Below are 23,210 nucleotides of genomic sequence, written 5' to 3'. Positions count from 1 at the left end.
TATTGTATCCATTAGGCCAACAGATGAAAGAGTCCAGACAAAGCTTATGCACAGTAGAATGTGTATTATTGTACATCAATTGTTGCAAAAAAAACCACCATAAATTGTATAAGGCATGTCCTAAACAAAGGCAATTTTGGGCGGTTCTCTCACTTTTTGCATTGACATTAACAAATAACTTTTCTCAACAATATACAGTACCCTGAAATTGTTAGCATTTTTTAAATCTTGAGACTACATCGTAGCTCAACTGAATGACAATTCCCTTTTCGTGTAAGTTCAGTTCCCCTTTTGAAATATTCCATTGTCATTAGTACACTTTTTGGGGTAAAAGAATCGACTGCCGTTTATTTTGACAACACCGTATCCATACAAAAGATATACAGGCTACCTCTTGTGAAAAATCAGTAAACTAGCTCTTATCATTTCACTTTGTACAATTACTTCATTTCAACAAAAGAGAGAACCAAGAGATTAACAACCCAAAATGCTGAAAAGAGTTACAGTTCACTGATTGTCTTATTTCACCACACAACAATTCATGTTGGTATCAAAACTACACGTAAGAGACTTAGACTTAGAATGCATTAAAAACTGTTACTTTTAGAAGACTTCATAGCAGCATCATGGCATATGTATACAATACTACATGTCCACACATACTAACATACACCTTTTGTTTTACAATGTGAAGCTATATGGAAAAGATACCACTGGCAAAAATAGTCTACATGAAGATTTCGGCATATAGAATATTTCAGTTCTGCCGCCAAAATCGTACAAAGAGCCCATTTAAAATGGCGACTATGGCAACAGACAACGATCCAAACTGCCTTTTCAAGCCTGCCTATCTGGTTTGTAAAACATGTATAGTTGGGTTTGCCATTTGGTACTTTTCCAGACGTGTCAAATTGCTAAATATATCTACACATGTATAAGATAAACCCTGAGACTCTACTGTATCCAGATGTGGCACTCCTATGATTGTCTGCTTTTTCCTTCCAGATATCATATGTACAGTAGTATTAGATCCCTTTCCTTAATTCTTATCTGATCAAAGGATGTACAACTGAGTTATTTTGTCATGGTATAACCCTGCTACATAAACACAATTTCAGTTCAGTTCACATATGGATGCTTCAAGGTTTTAAATGCTGTTCTTGTAATTAAAAAAGCCACACACATCATATTACATACTTGCTCATCAGAATTCTCTTACAAATAGAGTCCTTTAAACTTTTATAAAAACATTGTTCTCTTAAAGGCTTGTTACTGTAAGCATATGATTGTCTCTGTAATGCGTATTTTCACGAAACAGCTGTATAAATGGCAAGCGTGTATTTCTCGATCTCAATATTATAAACATACTGAGCTGGATCTGGGCAGTTTTGCTTGAATGGAAATTATTGTCTTCAAGTTTTGTGACTTTGTAGAAGGAATGTGAACCCAAACCTTTAAAACTAACAGCTCTAAGAGAATATGTAGAAAAATCAGTATGTACAAAATGACTGAAGAGGCACCTCTCAAAGTACATACATGATGTACGTCTAACCGAATGCATCATCATTTTTCGTCGTCATCAGCAAAAGTACTGTTGGTTGTGCAAGCTTTCCAAAAGTTATACCTTCTATTTAATGCACAACATTTGCATAGTGACATTTCCTTAAACATCCCAATGCCAGCCTTTGTTATACAGAAGCAGGCACCATCTAACCTACCTCCAATACATTCTGAGAAGTTTCATCAAATTCTATTTTTAAAACATTAGTTTAAAAGATCTCACTCATGTGGAAGAACACTTCAACACGTTCTCAAATTTGCATTGAAAATTATAAAAGCCCCGAAAGCATTGTATTAGATACACCCATCTTATTGTAAAACTTGTCAATTGCCAGTGAAGAACACACTGGCTATTCGATAACCGATAGCTAATGTCTTACAATTATAATTTTTGTCATGGCATCATACAAATTTCCCAATGATAGTAACTTTCTTTGTGCTATTTATGCAGCAAGACCTTTACATCTATATGTACACTTAACGTTACATCAACAAATTTCTATCACAAATTGTGCATTAATGTGCAGATGTAGCACTCTGCTTTCAGCAGCATCATAATAAGCCCTTTTGCGACACAGTCCAGGCATCTTCATTTTAACACCACAAGGAAAAAGGTTCAGAAAAAAAAATTAGAATACCTTTGATAAAAGTTTAACTTTCTAACATTACACACATGTAAAACACCACTTTGGAGTTGGTTTATACAAAAGGTAAAATCATCTACTTTCGCCCAAAAAGCAGTTTGCATTTCACATTTCAAAAATAACATGCAAACTTGCTTCAGATTTGACAGAGCTGCTAGATCTATAGAAAAGCAATGACAACATGTCTTTGGACACTGAATCAAATTTGCATTTCGAAGTCATATGCATGTCAATCAAATTAGGAATCGTTTCAGGTAGCCAATGAGATTCCGTTTCCATTTTATACCAGATGCAGGTTACACTTGTCACTACAACATAGGCAGCAAGAATATATATAACGGATTTCAAAAACCATTCTGTAGCTGAGCTTTCTATTATTCCATATGAATCTTTATCAGGTATCTTTTCAAGATAAGAATTAGGTCACTTTCAATTTTCTTAGCTGGTAACATTTTCAAGAGATTGCCAATTAGAACTGATCAAATCTAAACAAGTTGTGTCATAACAACTGATTTTACTCATGATCATCACCAGAGGCAGCAGCTGCGCTCGCAGTCGCCTGCGGTTCTGGCGACGCCTGCTGGGTGGCGCCCATCGTTCCCGTGTCCAGTTTGAGCTGGTCCTGCTCGGCCTGAGACAGGTCGTCCATGTGCGAGCGGAGCGTGTGCAGCTTGAGGGAGCGCAGGTGCGTGAAGCGGGCGTCGCACGTCTTGCATTGGTACGGCTTCTCTCCGGTATGGATCCGCATGTGGACCTGGTCGTGAAGGAACGAAGAAACTGAATAATGCAGACACGTAGTGTGAACAGGACCACTTTGTGAGAGGAGTCAAGGAGGTCATCTATACATCAGGGCACATCAACCATAACTCAACAACAGAGACGGCGGGTGGTATAGACTTCCGGGCACTCTTGACTGATTGCTGAGGTCAGACATTTTGTAAGATCAAATTCACGGATTTCTTGGGCTAGTGTTGGGTTTAAGGCGACCTTGATTCATCATGCTTAAGAAATTGTCAGAAGTACTATGCATTACATGGGACAAAGACAGATACTGTGTTCTTACCTTGAGTGTGCCCAGCTGGCTGAACTTGGCGCCACACGTCCCGCATTGGTAGGGTTTCTCTCCGGTATGGATGCGGGAATGTGCCTTCAGATGACCAAGCTGGGTGAAACGTGCCTGGCAAACCTTTGAGAAGAGGAAGAACAAGGACATGAGCATAAGAATTTCTTCTTGAGCAATATACGTCTTTAGCAATATACATGTACGTGGATCTCATAGCCCACCTCAGCCAAAATGTGGAAAGACAAATTAAAGATGTAAAAATCCAAACAGGTCTCTCTCTTATTGGTTGAAATGCTGAAATTTGAATGGACAGCTTTGGTTGGTCTGTTGTATCTGAGTGACTTGCCACATCATGTTCAAAACATTATTGAATTTTACATGTTCAACTGTTGTCATCTTGCAATCTTACTTTGAAAGCAAATAAGGAATTGTAGATACCTTGCACTGGTATGGCTTTTCGCCGGTGTGAATTCTCTGGTGAGTCTTGAGCGACTGCAGGTGCGTGAACTTGTTCTTGCAGATGTCGCAGGTGAAGGGCTTGTCCCGGATGTGGATGCGGGCGTGAATCTTCAGGTCGGACGCCTGCGTGAAGCGCGCGTTGCAGACCTCGCAGATGTAGAAGGAGTACATGTCCTCGCCGCCGTGGTGCTGCATGTGGGCGATCAGGTTCTCGTAGATGGTGAACTGCGTGCCGCACGTCTGACAGACGTAGATCGTGCTGTCCTGTCCGTTCTCGTCCACCGTGATGGAGTAGTACAGCTTGTCGTTGTTGTGGATCTTCATGTGGCCGGCGAGCTTGCGGACAGTCGGGAAGGGGATCCCACACGTCTTACAGGTGAAGACGAGAGGCGCGTTCCCTCTGACGCCATGATGGTTCTCATGGTGGTTGGGGCTCTTCCTGTCCGGAGGGGACATCGCCGGAGGACTGGTCTGGCTGGCAGTCATGTACTGCAGCAGATGGGGTGCTTTCATGACGTCTGACGTCGTAGGCGAGGGGCCGGTTTTGGGGTCGATGTTGGCAGGTGGGTGGGGCACGGCCAGGCGCCTGTTGACCACGAGCTGGGGGCGCAGTGTGGCGAGAAGATGAGGGGAGATGAGCCGCGGGCCTCCTCCCGGGAGACCGGGCGGCGCCACGAACGTGCCGGGCGGCAGGGCGTACGGGAAACGGAGCAGGGTCGGCTGTCCGTGGTGATTGACGATCATCGGTGGATGGCCTGCTGTGACAACTGGCTTAGACGTCAAGTTCATCCCGGCCTCCCTGCTCGCTACGGCAGCGGGCAGCTGGTGGAGAGGGGCGGGGACGGTTGCAGGGTGGCCCGCTGCAGCGGAACTCTGTCCCATCAGGGCGGCAACCACCGTCGCACCTAGCGCGTGGTGAGCAGTCTGCAGCGCAGGGTTAGGCACGACCATCCCCCTCGTCGTCGGCAAGGGCGGGATATTTTGTACCCCGGCTGGCGAAAACACAAAGTTGGGGCTTGTATTTTTCGGCGTGCAAGGTGGCGTAGGAAAAGTTCCGGAGTTGTCGCTCGACCGGCGCCTTTTCGCATCTTGTGGCATGCTTGTGCTGCTCCTTCTCTTCACCGAAAGATCCAGTGCACCGACGTCATCAAACACCTCAGAATCGTCCTCTTCCCTTGCCTCCTCCTTCACTCTGACTTCTTCACTTGAGGATGACGTCGAAGCTTTGGTTTTCACACTGAGATCCAGAATAGCCTCTTCGGTAGTGGCGCTTGTCGCCGCGGCGTTGGAAGACGTTGTTGAAGCGCGGCTGTCAGCTCGGCCGTTTGGTTGTGCGTTGTGCGGTTTAGAGTCTTCGCGGACTTCAACAGGGCCTCCCATCTTAGAAAACATGAGTTCTACAATCTTATTGGCCAGTGTTCCTCCAGGAGCGGCGTGGGCTCCTTTATTCACGGCTAAGTCCCCACTGTTTGTCGGTCGCGTTGAATCTGGGCTCGCTGCGCCATCGCCCTTTGATTCATCTTCTGATTTCTCCTGAGGCCTTTTCGTTGGATCCTTCTTTTGACGAGCCATAGCGCAGCAAATGACACTGTCTTTTTCTGCTCTGCAAACAAAAGCAAAGCTTCAACAACTGTTCAATATTCATGACGTAAATCTCAATACAGCAAAGAATATCACTACAAGTCTTAAAATTGTCCATCTATCGCCCCTTGTGTTAAGACCTGGCCTCAAACATCACTGTATACCGCTACAAATCTACTGCTGTTGGCATCTTTGTAGTGGTACAGACCAATGCAGGTCTTTCATCACCCTGCAATTACCTGCATCCACACAAAAGGGAGCTATTTCACACTGCTATCTATTGACTTGCAGTGAAGGAATTTGATGCGATGTGTGCCCACCTGTTAACTGTTAACCATGGATGTGCGTTACTGTTGTGGAGTAGTACTAGCCTGGTGCATCTCTTAGTAGTACAGGTCAACCCTCGCCGTGTTTGCCACGTGACTGGTTACCTGCAGGTGAAGGAAAACAGTATGGTTACGTTGTTATTGTGTAAGATGACCCAGTTAAACAGTGTTCTAAAAGTTGCATCAGACGCAATGTGAATCGCTAGTCAGGGATTATGAGAGTTTCCCACACTTAAATGAGTGTTAATCTGCACTCTTGGGTAAATAGCTGCCATTCACAGTCTTGGATGAAAAGGATCTGAATGTCCTCTCATGTTCAAAAACGAGACATTATTTTACATTCCTGGCACAAAATACTATCATCGTCACCAGTAAATTTTATACTGTTTTAGCCATTAGAATGCACATTATTAGATAGATTGTTACTCATGTTGTAGATGAGTTCTCTGAAAATGTTAAATATTAGAAATAGTCGATTGTTATGTATGTTTACGAATTCTTGCCATACATTGTACCATGTACAATTGTCGTGCAATAAAGTTCTTCTTCTTCTTCTGTAACGTTAGCTATCTGGTCTGTTTTCTCCAGGCTTCTTTTTTTTTTCAAGGCAAATCCCAAAAAGGAGTTCTAGATCACAAACCTAGATCATTACTTTACCGGTCCAAAATACAATACAAGTTGGGTTTACAATAAACACAGTAAAGGCATTTCTTTTATAAGGGCATGTCAGGAGTGCAAACGCAAACTTTTACAGGAGAGTTCATTGTGCGTCTGTAAAGACTCAAGTACAATTAAGAAGCACTTCAAGAACAGGAAACCAACTCTTAGTGTTAAGGAGAATCCTGTCTACCTTGTACCGACATATCAGATTATGTGCTTAAGACGTATTTTAAGACTTAGAAGCTTTCTCTGATTCCGAGCACAGCACTGAAACATCCCCCACAGTACGACAGGGATGTGTAAGTGATCCACAGCTGTAATGACATGGACACAAAGGGCTCGCACGCTTAAATAATACAGCAGTGGTGATTGGTTAGCGCGGGGGATCTGTTTCCAAGCTGCTCTTTGTTACGGCCTGAATTGAGAGCAGCAACCCAAAGCCATTAGAGCCTGTCTAGTAATTAGTATAGAAATGTTGCAAACGTTTATGTTAGAGGTATAAAAAGCTTTACATATTCAACTTAAGTACCTTATATGATGTATACTAGGGATGGTATAAGATGATGGTTTAACATAAATGTAGGGATTTCTTTACAAAAATTCTTTGCCACAATTAGTCTTCGTTGACAGCTTGAGAGTATTTGACACTTGAGATCTATAGGCTTGTGTTATGAAAAATGTTGATGCATTAAAAAAGCAAGAATGTTGATATGTCTGTTAATAAGAATGTATCTCAACCCTGTACATGTATATTAGTTAAGGCAAGAAGTTGTCATAACGTTTTGTGTAATATTAATGCTATTAGATACAGCGTTTTTTCTGAGTAGATCTCTGTTGTACAGAAAAACTTTAACCAACAATTTGAATAGGTTTTCTACCTCTTTTAGATGGATATAACAAGTCGATGCTGAAGGCTTCATGATGGAATTTATGACTTGTTAAAGGTGGAAAAACAGCGTGCCGAAATTGGCAACATGTGTGAACTGAGTTTTAAGATACCGACAAGAAATATCTAGAATGTGTATTGAGAGCGTCTCAAGAAGCGATCGAACACCTCTGGTTTTAGATATTTTGCTTTGATTATTGAGATGCCCTTTGTTACTAGTTTCCCTGCCTTGTCAACTGTTTTAAATTACAATGACCATGCACAGTTTAGACATATAACATTATATATATACACATATCACTAACATTTCTCGTCTTTTATCTGTATCATTTTAAGGGGGTTGGTATGTTCTTTGTCCAATTCCTGCGTGAAAGGCAATGAAATTCACGAAACTTAAAATCAGGTCCACATCGATATAGGTATGAGCCCAGCGAGGGATAGACGTAGCCGTGTATGTCACACAGAAAATACCTTCAACTGGACTATATAGGGGAGAGACGAAACGTTGCATGAATATCAATTAGCGCCAGGTCTGATAATCACCTTGTCGTATGCGAGTTGTGTCGGTTCGATTATACGGGTGAACAGGCAGGAAAAGGTCGTTTTTATTTACCTTCCAAATGAGCTGGTTAATCATATCATGGAGAAACGTTTGCTTGCGAGTTAAACATCGATCAGTCACATACGTCGGATTTTGTTGTTGTTGTTGAAATTTTAGGTGCTTTGACAGATTTCGAACCGACCGTCGCAAGAATCTACGACAACCTTTTCTGTTGCAGGAATGACTAGATGCGCACTATCTTGTTGCCCGGTCAGAACTCTTCTACAGACTCTTTGGATCTGTGCTTTATAGGCACTCATAATGGCTACGTACAGATGTAATGATCAGTTCCTAATCTACATCTGTCATGATCTGTGACTATTATGAGTAAATAAAGCACAGACCCTAAACTCTTTAGAAGAGTTCTGACCAGGCAAGCAGACAGTGCGCATCTATTCATTCCTACACTGTCACTGTCACAAAACGGCTGTATTTCGTACGGCACATCCACAACAATCACAAGAATGATACCACACGCATGTTGCTGTCGTAACGCTGTCGTACGGAGTATGTGACAGGTCGACTGACAGGCTGAGTCACATGGAGTGATGATTAACCTGTACAAACGCGAACTGTCTGTGTTTGCTGAAGGCTTTAGAATGTCGCTTGTACAATAGTTATCCTGGAGGCTTCTACAGACAGGTTTGAAATTGGTCGGGTCACAAATGACAAGGGATGTGCATGTGCAAACCCCGCACAGTTATTTATGTACAAAACGCGGAGAGAATATGCCTTTTGCGTGTTTTTGTCAACACGCATCAAACCATAACGTTCACATTAATCTGATGACACGTTGCTATGTTACGACCGCATGCTATCTAAGTTTGACGTAGGTTATTAAAAAAATGATACCTGTGTTTCTGTACATAGAAACTAACTATCTGAGATATATTTTCGTTTCAATATGTCAATCCTCACAAACCAAAGTTTTCATAAAAAACGTGTTGTGCCCCTTTCCCAATGCACGCACGCATACACGCACGCGCACACACACACACACACACACACACACACACACACACACACACACACACACACACACACACACACACACACACACACATACACATACACACGCACATACCAAAAAACCACGCACATACATTCTATGTAACATCAAAGACCCTGAAAATTCTAAGCCACATCCACATAATTTTCGCAGATAAATTTCGAAACAGAGTAAAACTACTCTAACACTTCTGCTTCTATTTACAAACAAACCAGTGCTATTTTCTACCGTGAAACCCCTTTAAACTAACGTCTTTGTCGTTTGCATACGAAAAACACCACCAACAACAAGAAAAACTTGAGCTAAAACATATCTGCAAGTTTTGGAAACGTTTTCTTTTTTTTACACGTCTGAAGAATGATACACCTGACGCACGACCACTTAAGGATCCTGACGTAAAACAATACTTACAGAAAGCTGTTGAAGACACAAGAAAGCGTGGCAGAAACACTTATGGTTAAAAGTTACAGATGCAAGAATGTTTTCTTACCTGTCCCTGGATACTATATATAGAGTCTCCTTCGCACGACTACTCCTCAACCTTTCCGACCTAATTTTTCAAAAGCAGCTCGAGCTGTTGGCATCGGGTATTCTGTACAAATACGGCTAACCAAAACAGAGCTGACCCTGTCCCATTAGAGCTCGCTTCTGACACCTTTTGTGAGCGCGACTTTCCATAGAACTGTGATACGTCCGATTTGTTGCGCTGACTTCCCCTCCCCTTCTAATGTTACACCGACAATATTTTGGAAAGGATTAAGTGTACGGATTATTTACAGCAGAAATAAAGATCTTTTATGTCATTCGTAGGTGGCGCATGGCCCGCGCGACCACACAGACAATGGGTTTTCATAGAAAATGGGGTCCCTTTTCCCGTTCCCTTTTTGTGCGCGCTGAAACCACATCGCACAAAAATGTGTCTGGCCTCTTTCTTCGGGTTGAAATTTCAACCCAATCAATCATTCAGTCCTCACATTTGACAATCTTGGGTGGCATAACTGTCAAAAGTGGAGCACAATGAAGTCAACCCCTTCTCAAAGTCGTCATTTTACAGGCGAACAATCGCACACCCTAGACTGTTGAATTCCGGGGCTATCTTTCCCGGATCACTTATTGCTTAGACAGTGACGTATGGATCTGGTTGTAGACTTCTTTTAAAGCTCCAACATGTTCAGAACTGACATCTTACCCTGTCCACCTGTCCCAGGTAACGTTCACAGCCGACCTATCATGTTTATGAACCTAGAGTGGGACATATGAATTCTATTCTTTGATGTAGCCCACCCTGTATCAGGTGTTCTTTTTTAGTCTGACCCCAATTATCTACCTAAACAGCCTTTCTGTCAACGTTTGGCAATATTTCTACATGCCTCTCTGAATCTAAAGGCATTTGTTTGGATTTTCTGAGTTTTAAAGTGACTGGGGGAATGTATCGCCACGAAACAGTCCATGTTAAGGCGATACGGGTTCTCTTAAAACGCGAACGGATCTGGTATAGTCTTAAGTCCTTCCGACAGGTGTAAGAGATCAGGTATCGTGTCTGTCTGTCTCGTGCCAAGGGGGTGAGTTTAAAGCTGACAATATAGACAACAAGCTAAGACCTACGATTAAGAAGTCACATGAGATACAAACACTCGCAGGGGGCTAAAATACTCACTCGATCAAGCCTTAACGACATACCAAACATCATCAACGTGCATCCACACTTTGATCCAGAGTTTTGCCGTTTGTTGGTTACTTTGTTCTGAATTTTGAAGTTCTCGACGACTGAATTTTGAGGCAAACTGCCTAGCGCAGAACAATGTAGCGCAAATACCTGCAGGACTAGCCGAAGTTGACCAGTCAAGAAGCAATCCGTTTGCGACTGAAGAAGTTGAAGCCTGCCAGACTGAAACCCTTACCGAACGTCACATGCCAACCCGTCAAAACTTTACAAATACAACATAAATAAAATACCCTGCTAGAACTGTCGGCCGTTCCACGACATTTGCGGTCAAAGAGTTTCTTTGAAAGCCGGAACTACCACGGGCGCGCCTCTTTTGCAAACAAGAAAAAACATTTTTCATGTCGAGCAAACCTAACGTAATACCTGGTCGCTTCAACTTGTCACAGCCTTTGTGTCTAAGGTATTTTTGAAGAAGTAAAATCCGAAGTATCATTCGTTTGTCTACTTGGCATACTAGTAGAACAAAGTGATGCACCGTGTATGTATGCATATATAAGTTACGTACGCAGCAAACGAAATGCGCATGTTGTCCCGGCCTAAACTTGTACGCTTATACAACAGAGCCCTATCGTAATACATTTGGTGAATTGTAGCTGACTTCGAATCTTCTTTCTGACATCTACATAAAAAGAAGACAAACTGCATGAAGAAGCTACAACAAGCTACAACACCGTACTATTCTCCCAGAGTTGCCAGAGACAACCCAAAATCCCACCGAGAATGATACAGTGCCCCGCTGGTATGTTAGAATGTCGTCAGGATGATTCTGAATGGGGAAACTGATATGGGAAGTAGTTTCGCCTGGTACGGACTTGACAGCTTGTCATCACGCTTGGTCATTTTGATCCGTGCCCTAGATGTCGGTCAACCAAGTTACACTACAACTAAATTTCTTTTACCGATTCTCCATCTGACTTCTCATTATCAGGTGCAAATAATGATTCTAACGCTAACCTTTACACCCCCGTACCGAGTACCTTTTTAATTGGGCGGCGTCAGAGAACTCTCTTTTGTACTATGTTGAATGTCCAGAGTATACCTGCGTCACGCCATTGTGCATTTACAAGAACTGGCTCTTTTTAAAGCGAGGTCTAATTGAGGAGACCGGTTGAAAGAACTCGCTACCAGAACAATAGTCTGGCGTTTACGATGAATGTGCGCACTAGAATGTGGTCTTTAATCAGTGCCCGGTTGTGTTGACGCATAACGTAAAGAGTTCGTTACCTCATTTAGCAAATATGTCTACTCGTTCAGTATGCACATCGTGCATTGGTGAATGAAATACCTCAACACAAGTGAACATCGTACAACAGTTTTGAGTTTTGTAGAGTAACGGTTAGCCAGTTTTCGCGTATACGTCAGCTTGAAAAGTCGTTCTGTTTTCAAATCAAGTCGCACTGTCACATTCGTCGTGCAACTTTCTGTTGTTTTGTGGTAGGATTTTCAGCGAAGCTATGACAGAACTGACCGTCGTCAAGGGCCGATTACAACCTTTTTTGTCACAAGACGGTTGTACGACACATCTACGACTGACCCGCGAGAATCGCCCTCAATTTGCAGTCGAGAGCCTACATAGCACGACAAATGTACCGCGGCCCTCACAGCCAGCCATTTGACTTATAGTTCTCATGACACCGGTGCCAACGCGCATCATTTGGAACAGGTCCCGCTTGATCGGACCCGAATAACATTTCTTTGAATACCTGAGACAAAACATGTCGACTTTTCACGCCGTCCAGACGTGGCGGGACAAATACGCCCGTTTCCTTTGCTTGAAGTAACCCTGACTCCACAAATATTGATAGGACACCACCTAGAGCCGAGGCGGGGTCGCCCTGGGGTCAACAGGTGAATTTCCCAGTAAAGCCCTCAGTAGTCGCACATCTAACGGCGCGGTCGGTCACATTCGTCGTCGGTCGTCGTACGATTCTGATGCCGTAGAATTTTACTGTGCAGTCTGCGACAGAACCAACGCAATGCAACCACCGATAAGGCATATCCAAACAGTCTTTTCCGTAACAGGACAGCTGAATTTTGTACGACACGTGCACGACTATCCCAAGAATGCCCTCAGTTTTCGATCGCGCGACGACCGCACGATCGATGTTTGTGACCCGGCACGCACTATTAAAGAAATAACAAGAACTCTCAAAACCGCTGTTTATCATCGTCCTTTCTTCTCTAAGACTCCCATGTGGTTAAGTTAGATTCCAAACGATTCCTGATTTCCTATAATTCATGGCCTTTAGAAGGACCCTGTCAGCAATGTAATTGTTCAACGTCTGTTGAGAGTTTGAAACACGTGAAACACAATAAAATGGTTTCTTGTTGTTTTGTTCTCCTGCAAATCATGACGTTCCATCGAATAAAAGTGCCAAGAATAGCCCAAACTGTAGTTCACGTAAATTTCCCAGTAATTCTAAGAAATATAAAATGTGTTTTTTTTTTTACACGTACCTTGTGTTTATCGAGTTCCAGCCTTTCTCTCTAAGTTCCCTTGAACAAATCCAAACATAATTCCTTAAAGTACTCTGTACGTATTCACCCCAGACGACGTACCGCCGAAGACGAAAAGAGTTTCTGACACCTGTAGCGCTCCTAGGAGGAAGTTGTGGAATTGGCACTGTTTCAGCGAACTGCACGCACCCCGCCGGTTCCAAGTTGCGCCAGACCGCCGGTTTATTGTTTTACAACCTTTGGGTCCTCCCTTGTCCTCTAGTTCACCCCTAACCTGGGCGAAGGGTACGAGACTCGGGGTCAGTCAAAGTTCAGTGTACGAGATCACCCTTTAATTCTCCCTATCAGTTCAGTGTGCCGTATGACGATGAAAACGGCGCGACGTGTAACGTGTGTAAATAATCGTCAGGCGTAGATATCCACGTACGATAAAAATCGGTAGAACTCAACTTGACAAATCATTTTCTAAACTTCCTTAAGTCCATTGTACTCAGGTGAACTTGAATTTGAAGTCTCCCCTGGTTGACTATTACACAACCACAACACAGACCAGAATGAGGGAAATGCACGTACAAGTTGAAGTACTCGATTCGATTCCCGTCTCTTTTAGCTATAGGGTAACGGTGAAAACAAAAAATATAACCTTCTCGGCGAAGGTAAAAACGTGGAGGGACCAAAACCATATAAGAACATGGCGAGCAACGTAAATGCATTGTAAGTTTGATCTAGCTAGTGTATTTTAAATTTCTAGTACCGACGTTGTCAACTACGATATATATATATATCTTGTGACTTGTATACATGTATATACGGATAACGTGGATAACGGTAAGAACTATACCATTGCGGCCTGGTACATACTTGACGTTGTAGCTGCTTAAAAGAACACTAGAGCATATGTCAAACACTTATTATGCGAAAACGTCTTACTAACCCCATTTCTGATCACCCGAAAAACTGCCAAGTCACCATAGTTTGTTCATTATGCGGCAAGACCCTGTATTCTGTCTAAATATTGCGGCTTTGGACGTACGTTGTTGGATTCTTTGATATCAATTATACATTTTGTGAACGAGTACATACTGTGCAACTGCCTTTGTTGCATATTGTTATTTTAATGCCACAATGCTGAAATTTCTAACATCTACAGCGAAGATATAAGAAGTGACATATCAAATAAAGGTGAATGTGATCACCATATCATTAATATCAATAAACGAAAGCAAATATGAAACGTTTAGTTGCAAATTTACGAAAGAAACAAAAAAAGGAGTTTTATGTAATAGCTGACGATGCCAGACATGTTGTGCCATAAACAACAAGGTGGTTGAACTTTGAAACGCTGCCGGCGTGTTTGTGAAAAACGGGGCCGGCGGGTCGTGGCCGACTTTAGCAAACATCTGATTCACCAACTTGTACAGGCACGTGCTCTTTCACCCACCCCATGCACCTACAGGCCGGTCAACTCTACGTGACACCAGGAACAGGCAAGCAAGTCTTAAACATCGATGAGCGACATAGATGACTATGTGTGACTGCGAAAGAAAAAACAATACACAGCTACGGGATAGGTTTAAGGCAATAAAAGCAGTTCACTTGGCTCGAGTGATCTCAATGTGATAATTTGGGGGGATAATCAAATAAGGATTATGAAGCGTTTTCTTGTATTATGGATTTTTGTTTGAAATTTGGAAATGTTTTAATGACTTGATCAAGTTGACCAAATGACTTACACCTGGTCTAAAAGAGCCCCATTAACAAGAGCGATGATATTCTAAGTACAGTGTCTGTGATATACTCTTGATTCTGAACTGGTAGACTTAACTATTGTATGAAACTATACCATGATATACTAGCATCTATAGATACTTTTTCCAATAGACTGGATGTTGCTTGGGATAACTATGCGTCTGATAATGTTTACCGAAGTCTGACTACCTTGCATTTTGTTTTGTCAGCCAGAGATAAAGACGTTGTTGCGAAGACGCACGGCCGGACCAAAGTTTAAACTCCAAGTAGTGGTGTGATTTCACGATGGACCAATGACCTTTCGTCTTACTTAATAAGAACTGACCTAACACGCGTAGTCTGATGTGTTGTCTAAATACTCACCAAGCAGATGTTAGGTTTGTGTTGTTGTCGTTTGACTGCAATGTCCAAGCAGATGTAGGGAGTTGACAACTGGAATGTATGAGTGTGTGTGTGTGTGTGTGTGTGTGTGTGTGTGTGTGTGTGTGTGTGTGTGTGTGTGTGTGTGTGTGTGTGTGTGTGTGTGTGTGTGTAGGGGGGGGTGAATCAGTCTCATGCAACTAGATTTACCGTATTGTTTTCTGGTCTGTTGCAAAATAAACCAGAGTCGAAGATCTCATACCTCCGTGAACTATTCAGATTTTCTCGTAAGTCTTGTTCTATTGTCGTTAGAATGTCTGTCAGCTGTCTGGTGAGGTTAATAAATGACTAAATCTGTCAACTAGGAACTCCACTTCCTGTCCGCCACTCCCGCAACGCTAAACTTTTGGCCTTCATTCCTGCCACTCTGAGGTGAGACGTGCCTATATATGGCATGTGGAAATAACTGCAGAAACACAGACAAACAAACAAACAAACAGACAGGTCGAAAACAATACCTCCGCACACGGAGGTGACCAGTCTGAGACGTTATATTTGAAGACGGGGTTGGACTTGTCTGTAGTAATCATGGATGTGTCACACGTGGACATGTGTCTATCATCTAACGTGTCCACGCCTCGTGTGAATGGCTATGAGGCTCTCTCTCTCTCTCTCTGTCCGTCACAGTTGATCTACCCTGAAACTATGTACTGGTCCATAGCCGAAACATTGTGTGTACAAAATGTTTTCTGTGTCACGGATGCAATCATTGCTAATTGATCGTGATAACCAGTCAGCAGTCTAGTCTAACGTCAGGGACATCAGAGAATGTGGCTGGCGTTACGAACACACCCTCCATCCCACCCCACCAAACTTTTAGTGTGGAGCTCATCAAGAAGTGAAAGGTCGCTGTGAATGTTTTTCTACATATGACATTTACGTCACTCGTCTAGTGATATTTACTTTCAGTGAAATTGACCTTCGACTCGGGAGGCAAACTACGAGCTTCAAATGTGGGGATAGGGGTAAACTTAGCACAAAGGGTCTTTGAGGCACAGTTTTGGTTTCTCAAAGGCGTTTGATGAAATAAATGTTTCCCTTCTCTCTAGTGGTGTCGCCTGCGGAACTACATCTAAGTTGGTTTGGCCCTATAGTATAATTGTGACCAATAGCAAATGGCTGTATTTTCCATCTATCGAAATCCCTTCCCCAATCCACTGAAAGGGGGGAAGCCGTTGTACTTTTAAGTATTTTGTATTTAAAAATACGAACTCATGCGTTTATATTTTGTTTGTTGGTCGTTTGGTTATCGGTTTTGCACACGTGGATAAAAACTACAAGTTCTCAATGCTTTGCCTCTACTCTCGTTCCCAGGCGTGCGTCCGCCAGCCGTTGTGCGCAGACGTCAGTAACCCTGTACCACGGCAATCCACAGTATCGTAACCCACACTACCCCTGACCTACATGTAACCTTGGAGACCAAGCTTGAAGGTCTACAAGTCACCATGAGACGGAGACACAACCGAACACGGACATGTTTACATCCCGTAGAAACCGATCAGCGAGTTCGTCCGATGACAAATAGCACTGATGACAGCATGCACTGAAATCGAAGGGCACAACACTCAAGTAACTAGCCAAGGCTACTACGCTGCGACGGTGGTACTTAAGCCGAGTAAGCTTACGCCACAGCAAGTTAAGTTTATTGATGACATCCCAGTGCGCATTGACCGAGGTCGAAAAAAACGACAAATTTCGTTCCCCTCCGGTGAGACCAAACGAGACAAATGAACTTGAAACTTTATTGATCAATCAAAATTGCAGTCCATTATCATTGGACTGAATTGTATTGATTTTACAATCACAGTCACACTACTATTGCACTTTAGATAATTAAATACATAGAGCATGAAAACATTATTATTTACATCATTACAATTCTTATAAAAACAATAGCAACGTGGACATATAGACATAGAGTTTTTGGACTCTGATGAACAGCAGAATACCGAAAATGTGAAGATATGCTATGTGGTAGCCTTGAGTGCACTAGCAGTGACACAAGTGAGGTAGCAATGAGTGTAGTTGTAGAAGTGACATTATTGTGTTCTCTTCGAGTGTAGTTGTGGTGATACTAGGCTAAGGCTACCATAACATGTCTTTCTGCACTTCTTGAATACGGGAATAAACGATTTTTTCTTGCTGTGATACCATGTTTTCTTGCAAAACGTACATTGTTACAATGGTTAGGTCTCTATTTTGTGATCTCAATCTAGGATTCTTTTTTTTGCCCATTTTTTTCGCGCTCTCGCATTTGAGTTGGAATCTGCAGGAAACTTCATCCATAAAATGTACTTTCTGTGGCCGACGCAGATGTTTATCATTTAATGAGGCGTATGATATGCAACAGTTGCAACCAGTACGGAGACAAGACAACCTGACCTCACGTGTAGTCTTCACAAGAACAATCATATAATTACCTCCCTACCTAACTATGATCTGGTCGTCAGGGGAACAAGTTTAGGGCGAATTATATGATTAGTGGCTGGAAATATAGCTGAAGAAATTAGTGGAGGTGAACGATTTGTCATTGGGAGGGGGAGTTACTAGTTTGCCCTTCGCTGGCCGAGTAACCTAAATATTCACCCTATTTGTCCAGTTTCTGCTACTTTTTTCGGCAGCGGAAAGAGTCTGGTGGCGACTCGACTTGAGGGTATTCAAAACTATACTGAACACGCGGCATGTCCTGGAGAATTAGAGAACATCCGACACAATGCGGGGATCGAGTTTCCAGAACGCTGGAAGTACAACACTTCAATTTGCTTCGAATCTCCGTCAAGTGTTGCGGAGTGTATTGTTCTTCTCTCAACTCTCTCCCCACCCCGCCGCCATTGTTATCACCTATTCAAGTGTGTTTTAGAGCACCACCCGATATTGAATAGGAACACTAGCTGGCGTACAAAAGAACACAGGTTCAAGTTTAACGTGGATAATGGTAACGTTGTAACATTACCCCGTTCCACAAGTTTGGACGTAACTTACTTCACAATTCTCCCCGAGGTAGAATGCATGTTTAAGGACCAATTATGACACAAGAGTTTAGGATTTTGCATTTCACTAGTCAGCCCCCCTCCCATGTTACGTGGCTAACTTTATTATCAAGAGAATTATGGGAAAGAGGGAGGTATTCATCTTTTAGAATCTTCGGGAGATCTTGTACACACAACGGCGGTCTACGACAAAACATCCGCAGGCACAACTCAAAAGATTCTCACATACAAAGGGTCTTGATGAAACCCGGGGCTAGAGATAAGAAACTTTCTCTCTGTGCGATTACTTCTTTGACACTTACATCTTATACGCCTTAATTGTTAAGTCAAGATGAGTAGCTCTTCGTTTTCCAAGACCTTTACAGGGAATAAAAGCAACGATACCGTTTAACCATTGGGAAGGTTTTTAAGGAAACGCCAAAAGAAAGAAAGAATCTCACCTTTGTTCCCAGTACTAGTAAGACGGTTGTGCAGTTTCTGCATATAGATAAATGGACAATGTTGTCTGCAAAACTTGTTCAACTTCTTGGAACAACCTACAGCCCTGGGCGGCACAGACGAACAATTATGATATATCATGTGGCGAGGGGACGATCCAGAAAGTTCTAGGTTTCTGTGATTGCTTAATTTCCATCTATTGTTTTACCAACAGAAAAAGCACTTCACTTCCAAAAGCCAATCCATGCCCTGCTTTTACTTCGTTATGTTAGGCTTAGATATCTTATATCATAGATTCACAAGAACATTCTTGTCTGAAGTTACATTTGTAAGGTTAGGCAAATAAATCTGAGACGACCCTTAATGAAGGCGTTTGTCTGGGACAGATTTAGACAATCACTAGCAAATCGACGTTCACTGTTTCCAACATATCTACATTCTAACCTTTAAAAACTAACACTACCCCCAGACGCGAATTTCTAATGTTTTACTACTAGACAGAGACGTGCGAATGATACAGTCGCAAGTTTCTGAATCAACTTGCTAAAAAGAGAATTCTTGTACACATGTAACGCTTTGATATGTGTAAATATGACACATGTACATATAGTCTCCCATGTCTATATTTTCCCCAATCGAACAATGTAAGGCTCGATCTTCACTGCATCCGCAGGCCCAAAAAGTCCAGATGCCCACAAAGAACAATCGCTGGTTTTAAATCACGACGAATATCAAATAGAATTGGTAATCAGCCCCACGGTGGTTTGTCCATTGGCAGAGGTCCAATTCTTAAAACCAGAACCGCCCGATAATTACAGTCAGACACAGGGCACGTTTCGACGTTTGAATGTGAGAGTTCATATGTCAAATAGAGCACAATGACGGGCACTCATTGATATTTCAGTGGGGTACAATACAGTAATAAATCTTGAGGGTAGCTTTCATTAAAAATGATTTTTTTTCTATTTTGCTATTTTGCATCTGTAATGTGCATCCTTTGTGCTTACTACAGAGTTATTATCATATCATTGTTTAGCATTATGAAAGTGTGTTTGTTTCTTTTTTACTGACGTTCTTGATTTCACGGATGAGAAACGTTGTGCCAGCGAAGGAAATTAAGCGTGAAGGAATTTTCTATGTCTGTATTAGTCGTCGGTATGACATTACTGGGGAGGGGGGCGATGCACACAGACACTAACGCACGCGGACACACACACAGAGAGACACACACACACAAACAGAGAGAGACACACGCACGCACACACACGAACACACACACACGCACACACACACACACACACACACATGACTACATACATTCATACATACACATCATGACATACACACATAAATGCACACACGTTACTCACACACACACATACATACATACATGCAAACACACACACACACACACACACACACACATACATACACATACACATACACATACACATAAAAGTGCACACACTAGTCTTATTAATGTTGGCGTCGCATAGTTCAAGTAAAGGGTGCAGAATTACGACGTCATGAGCTACTCAGAGTTTCCAGACATTAAGGAAACATGTCTTTACCTTTTTTTAATTTGATACATAACGGCATTGTTGTTGTTGTTGTTTCAAGATACTTGTTTTGCTGGATCTAAAACGTTCATGAAAACAATCCATCCGATCCATTACTTCTACAGTCCCAGGCCAACTCACAATGTCCAAAAAGAAGGCTACCTAATTCACACAGTCCTTTCAATGAGAAAAAACTTTACTCAGATTCAAGGACGGTATTCTTTCAGCAACCAAAGCATTATGTTATCATTTTCACTCAAGTTTTATCCGCTATAGCGACTGCTTTAAAAAAATCTTATTCGTCAGATTGACTTCTTGTAACCTAGCTAGCGGAGTTTTGTTATCCGCAAACCCCATGTCATGTGTAGAACAAAACGCGGGTGTATCCTGTGATAGCGTCCGCCATTCACACGAGATAACTTTCTCAGAAAGAACAACCCGATCCTGAGAAGGCTTCTTGAATACACCCCGAAGTAAATAGAGCGTGCTGTCTAAGCTTGCTGTTCATAAACCTTCACAGAACTAAACTTGTTTTCTGTGAAACCTTCGACACGGTGAAAACGCACGGAGCAAATGTCGGTTGACTAACCATGCAATTGAGCGAGACTGTTTCTAAACAATTCAAACATTTTCTTTTTGTTTGGCCGCGTTTAAGAGACATTGGTAACAGTTTAACTCCTTGTGAAAATACACAGGCTTCTCTTAATCTAATTTTTCCCACAACAACATCGCCCATAACCAACCCGTAAATCAAGACAGGATGCATTTGTGAGTACACCCATTTTATACGTTTAGACTAGCCAAGTCTGCAACAAAAGCGAGACCAGGAAGTGGTGTGGACATGACATCCGTGGAGTTTCGAGAATACAGCTCATTAAAATGGCACGCCACTTTCCCGACGCCCCTGGTTCTTTAGTCGGCTCACCTGTGTGTGTACAGTTTAAACTGTCAGCCTTTTCTTTTGGAGAAACGCAGCGTGACAAGCCCGACACGAGGGGCTACCAAAAAACCCACTCTCCGGTTAACCGTCACAACAACCATCTACCACATTACGTTGCAGGAAATCGGACGGAAAAGCTTAAAACCTTACCTCCTTGGCGAGTCCAGACATGTGCATTTAAATATCATTTGTGGAAAAACTTGCTCGACACGACCGCTTAATTGCAGCTCTCTTTCTCTCTCTTGTTGGACGCAAAAAGTAGGGCACTGCGTATCGACCACTTAGTTCACTTAACACCGTCATTTGCATAAAGGCCCACACTTCCTAGAAACTAGATGACACTTAAAATTCCGACACTCGAGACTGTTGGAGAGGTCGGATTTTTGCTCTCTCGTCAAGCGACTAGCATCCGGGAGATTTTCTGACCAAATTTCCTGTCAGCGCAGACGACAGAACGCTCCCGGCGGGAAGTCGCAGACGTGTGGGGCGGTAAATTTGCGGAAACCCCGCGCGCGAAGTTTTGGAACTGGCAGACTGCCCGCGTGCCCGTACATACATGTCTTTTACTACACCGGCCTTGCGTTATCGCTGTTTAACACACCTCAAAACAAAACCCATTAAACCTATCTCACTCACACAGCCGACACCGTGTCTGCTGGACCGGACGGTGCTTTTCGGAAAGTACCAGATGAAAGTGAAACACACCTGTTCGCCTCACCTGCCGTCCAGAACACCTGTGCTGTGGGTCGATCCTGTCTTGAGGGTAGACGCAAAATGGCGACCCTTGTCAGGCAGAGGTCAGACGTCACGTGATGACAGCCTGAAAGAAGGACGCGGATCAAGTGTCAATAAAGCGGATAAATTCAACTCAACCCCTCCCACATTCTTACACTAACACGGGAAGGCACCAATTAGTGAATGCGAGGAAGAATTTTAAATTTGAAAAAATTGTCCAAAAACTTCTTGGAATTTGTACTTCCTTTTAACATATTCATAGAGAAATACGTTTGTTATAATGATATCCTTAGCAATCTTGTCGAAGAGTAACATTGCGATAGAAAACTGATTAAGACTATTTCGGGCTTAATCTCATTAAGTGACACTGTACATCTCACTTGGAAAATATCGAATAAACGTCGCTTAACAACTGATTACGTAACGGTGTAAGGTTACACAGATACCTATTTGAAACATGGCGATTTACACTGACTTTTGTTGAAGACAGGACATAGTTTTGTACTCATTCACATTCTAGCTTCTTGTTGGTACTCTGCTGTTCATTTGCATTGTGGTCTCAAGGAAAACTTTATCATTCCGTGGGGGGTAAAACGTATTGACAATGTATCGATTAAGAGTTTTTTTTACACTTTGCGTGGGATCTTATATGGGTCAGATTTATAAACAAAACTAAACGTAACATGAAATAATTTTGTGTCGGGACTGAAAACAATCAGTGACGATAACAAAATAAGGAGAAACAATGACATGATATTTATCGAAACAAGTAGAAAATAATATCGTCGAAACAGGAAGAAAAGACGAATAGAGACGGCGTTTGATTACACAACGCTGCTGTCAGGAGACATGTGGGTGGAAAACCAGCTGGCAAATTCTGATATTGTGACAGCCCTAAAAGGTCTCATTCATGAGTTTTTTCGCCCCATAGGCTTACATGTTATAATACGTGTTTTACATGGGAGCGTTCGTAATGAAGCTATAGAAAATGTACCAATGTTATTCATTTTATGTTGAGAACATTTACCCTAGATCATGTAGAAAATTGTCAACAGTTTCACTAACGTTACATACAATCTCTTTTTATAGCAATTGCAAACTGCATTTAGCTACACCCCCAAAAAAGGCACTTTCTAGCCTCCGTTGCAGTCCTTTTCCCCGCAGCGTGGTTTTTTTTCAATTTTTTTTTTTGGGGGGGGGGCGCCACGTATCTGCTTGGGATCCCGTATCCGCCGTGCCTCTGTGTCCGCTATAGACCCTGTGTCCGCTCCCCAGCAGCGGACACAGGGTCTATAGCGGACACAGAGGCACGGCGGATACGGGATCCCAAGCAGATACGTGGCGCCCCCCCCCCAAAAAAAAAATTGAAAAAAAAACACGCTGCGGGGAAAAGGACTGCAACGGAGG

The 23,210-nt window shown here is 42.5% G+C and overlaps 1 protein-coding gene across 8 annotated transcripts; it reads right to left on the bottom strand.

The window, feature by feature from the left end:
* Positions 1 to 44: 44 nt before the first annotated feature.
* Positions 45 to 22,935, bottom strand: LOC136430630 (uncharacterized). 8 transcript variants are annotated; one of them, XM_066421399.1, is made up of 6 exons: positions 21,774 to 22,935; positions 18,572 to 18,675; positions 5,628 to 5,738; positions 3,706 to 5,329; positions 3,268 to 3,390; positions 45 to 2,958 (listed from the first exon to the last, which is right to left on the bottom strand). In XM_066421399.1, exons 4-6 carry the CDS (start codon positions 5,296 to 5,298, stop codon positions 2,719 to 2,721), a joined length of 1,956 nt encoding a protein of 651 aa, XP_066277496.1. In that variant the 5' UTR covers positions 5,299 to 5,329; positions 5,628 to 5,738; positions 18,572 to 18,675; positions 21,774 to 22,935; the 3' UTR covers positions 45 to 2,718. The 8 variants fall into 8 exon arrangements, with proteins under 8 accessions (XP_066277496.1, XP_066277495.1, XP_066277503.1 ...); XM_066421398.1 differs by lacking the exon at positions 18,572 to 18,675; XM_066421406.1 differs by lacking the exon at positions 18,572 to 18,675 and having other exon boundaries at positions 3,706 to 5,324.
* Positions 22,936 to 23,210: the final 275 nt, after the last annotated feature.

This window comes from Branchiostoma lanceolatum, chromosome 3 (assembly GCF_035083965.1).
Source record: "Branchiostoma lanceolatum isolate klBraLanc5 chromosome 3, klBraLanc5.hap2, whole genome shotgun sequence".
NCBI classification, from domain to species: Eukaryota; Metazoa; Chordata; class Leptocardii; order Amphioxiformes; family Branchiostomatidae; genus Branchiostoma; species Branchiostoma lanceolatum.
The sequence above is the reverse complement of the archived record's forward strand: the minus strand, read 5'-3'. Positions and strand labels throughout refer to the sequence as shown.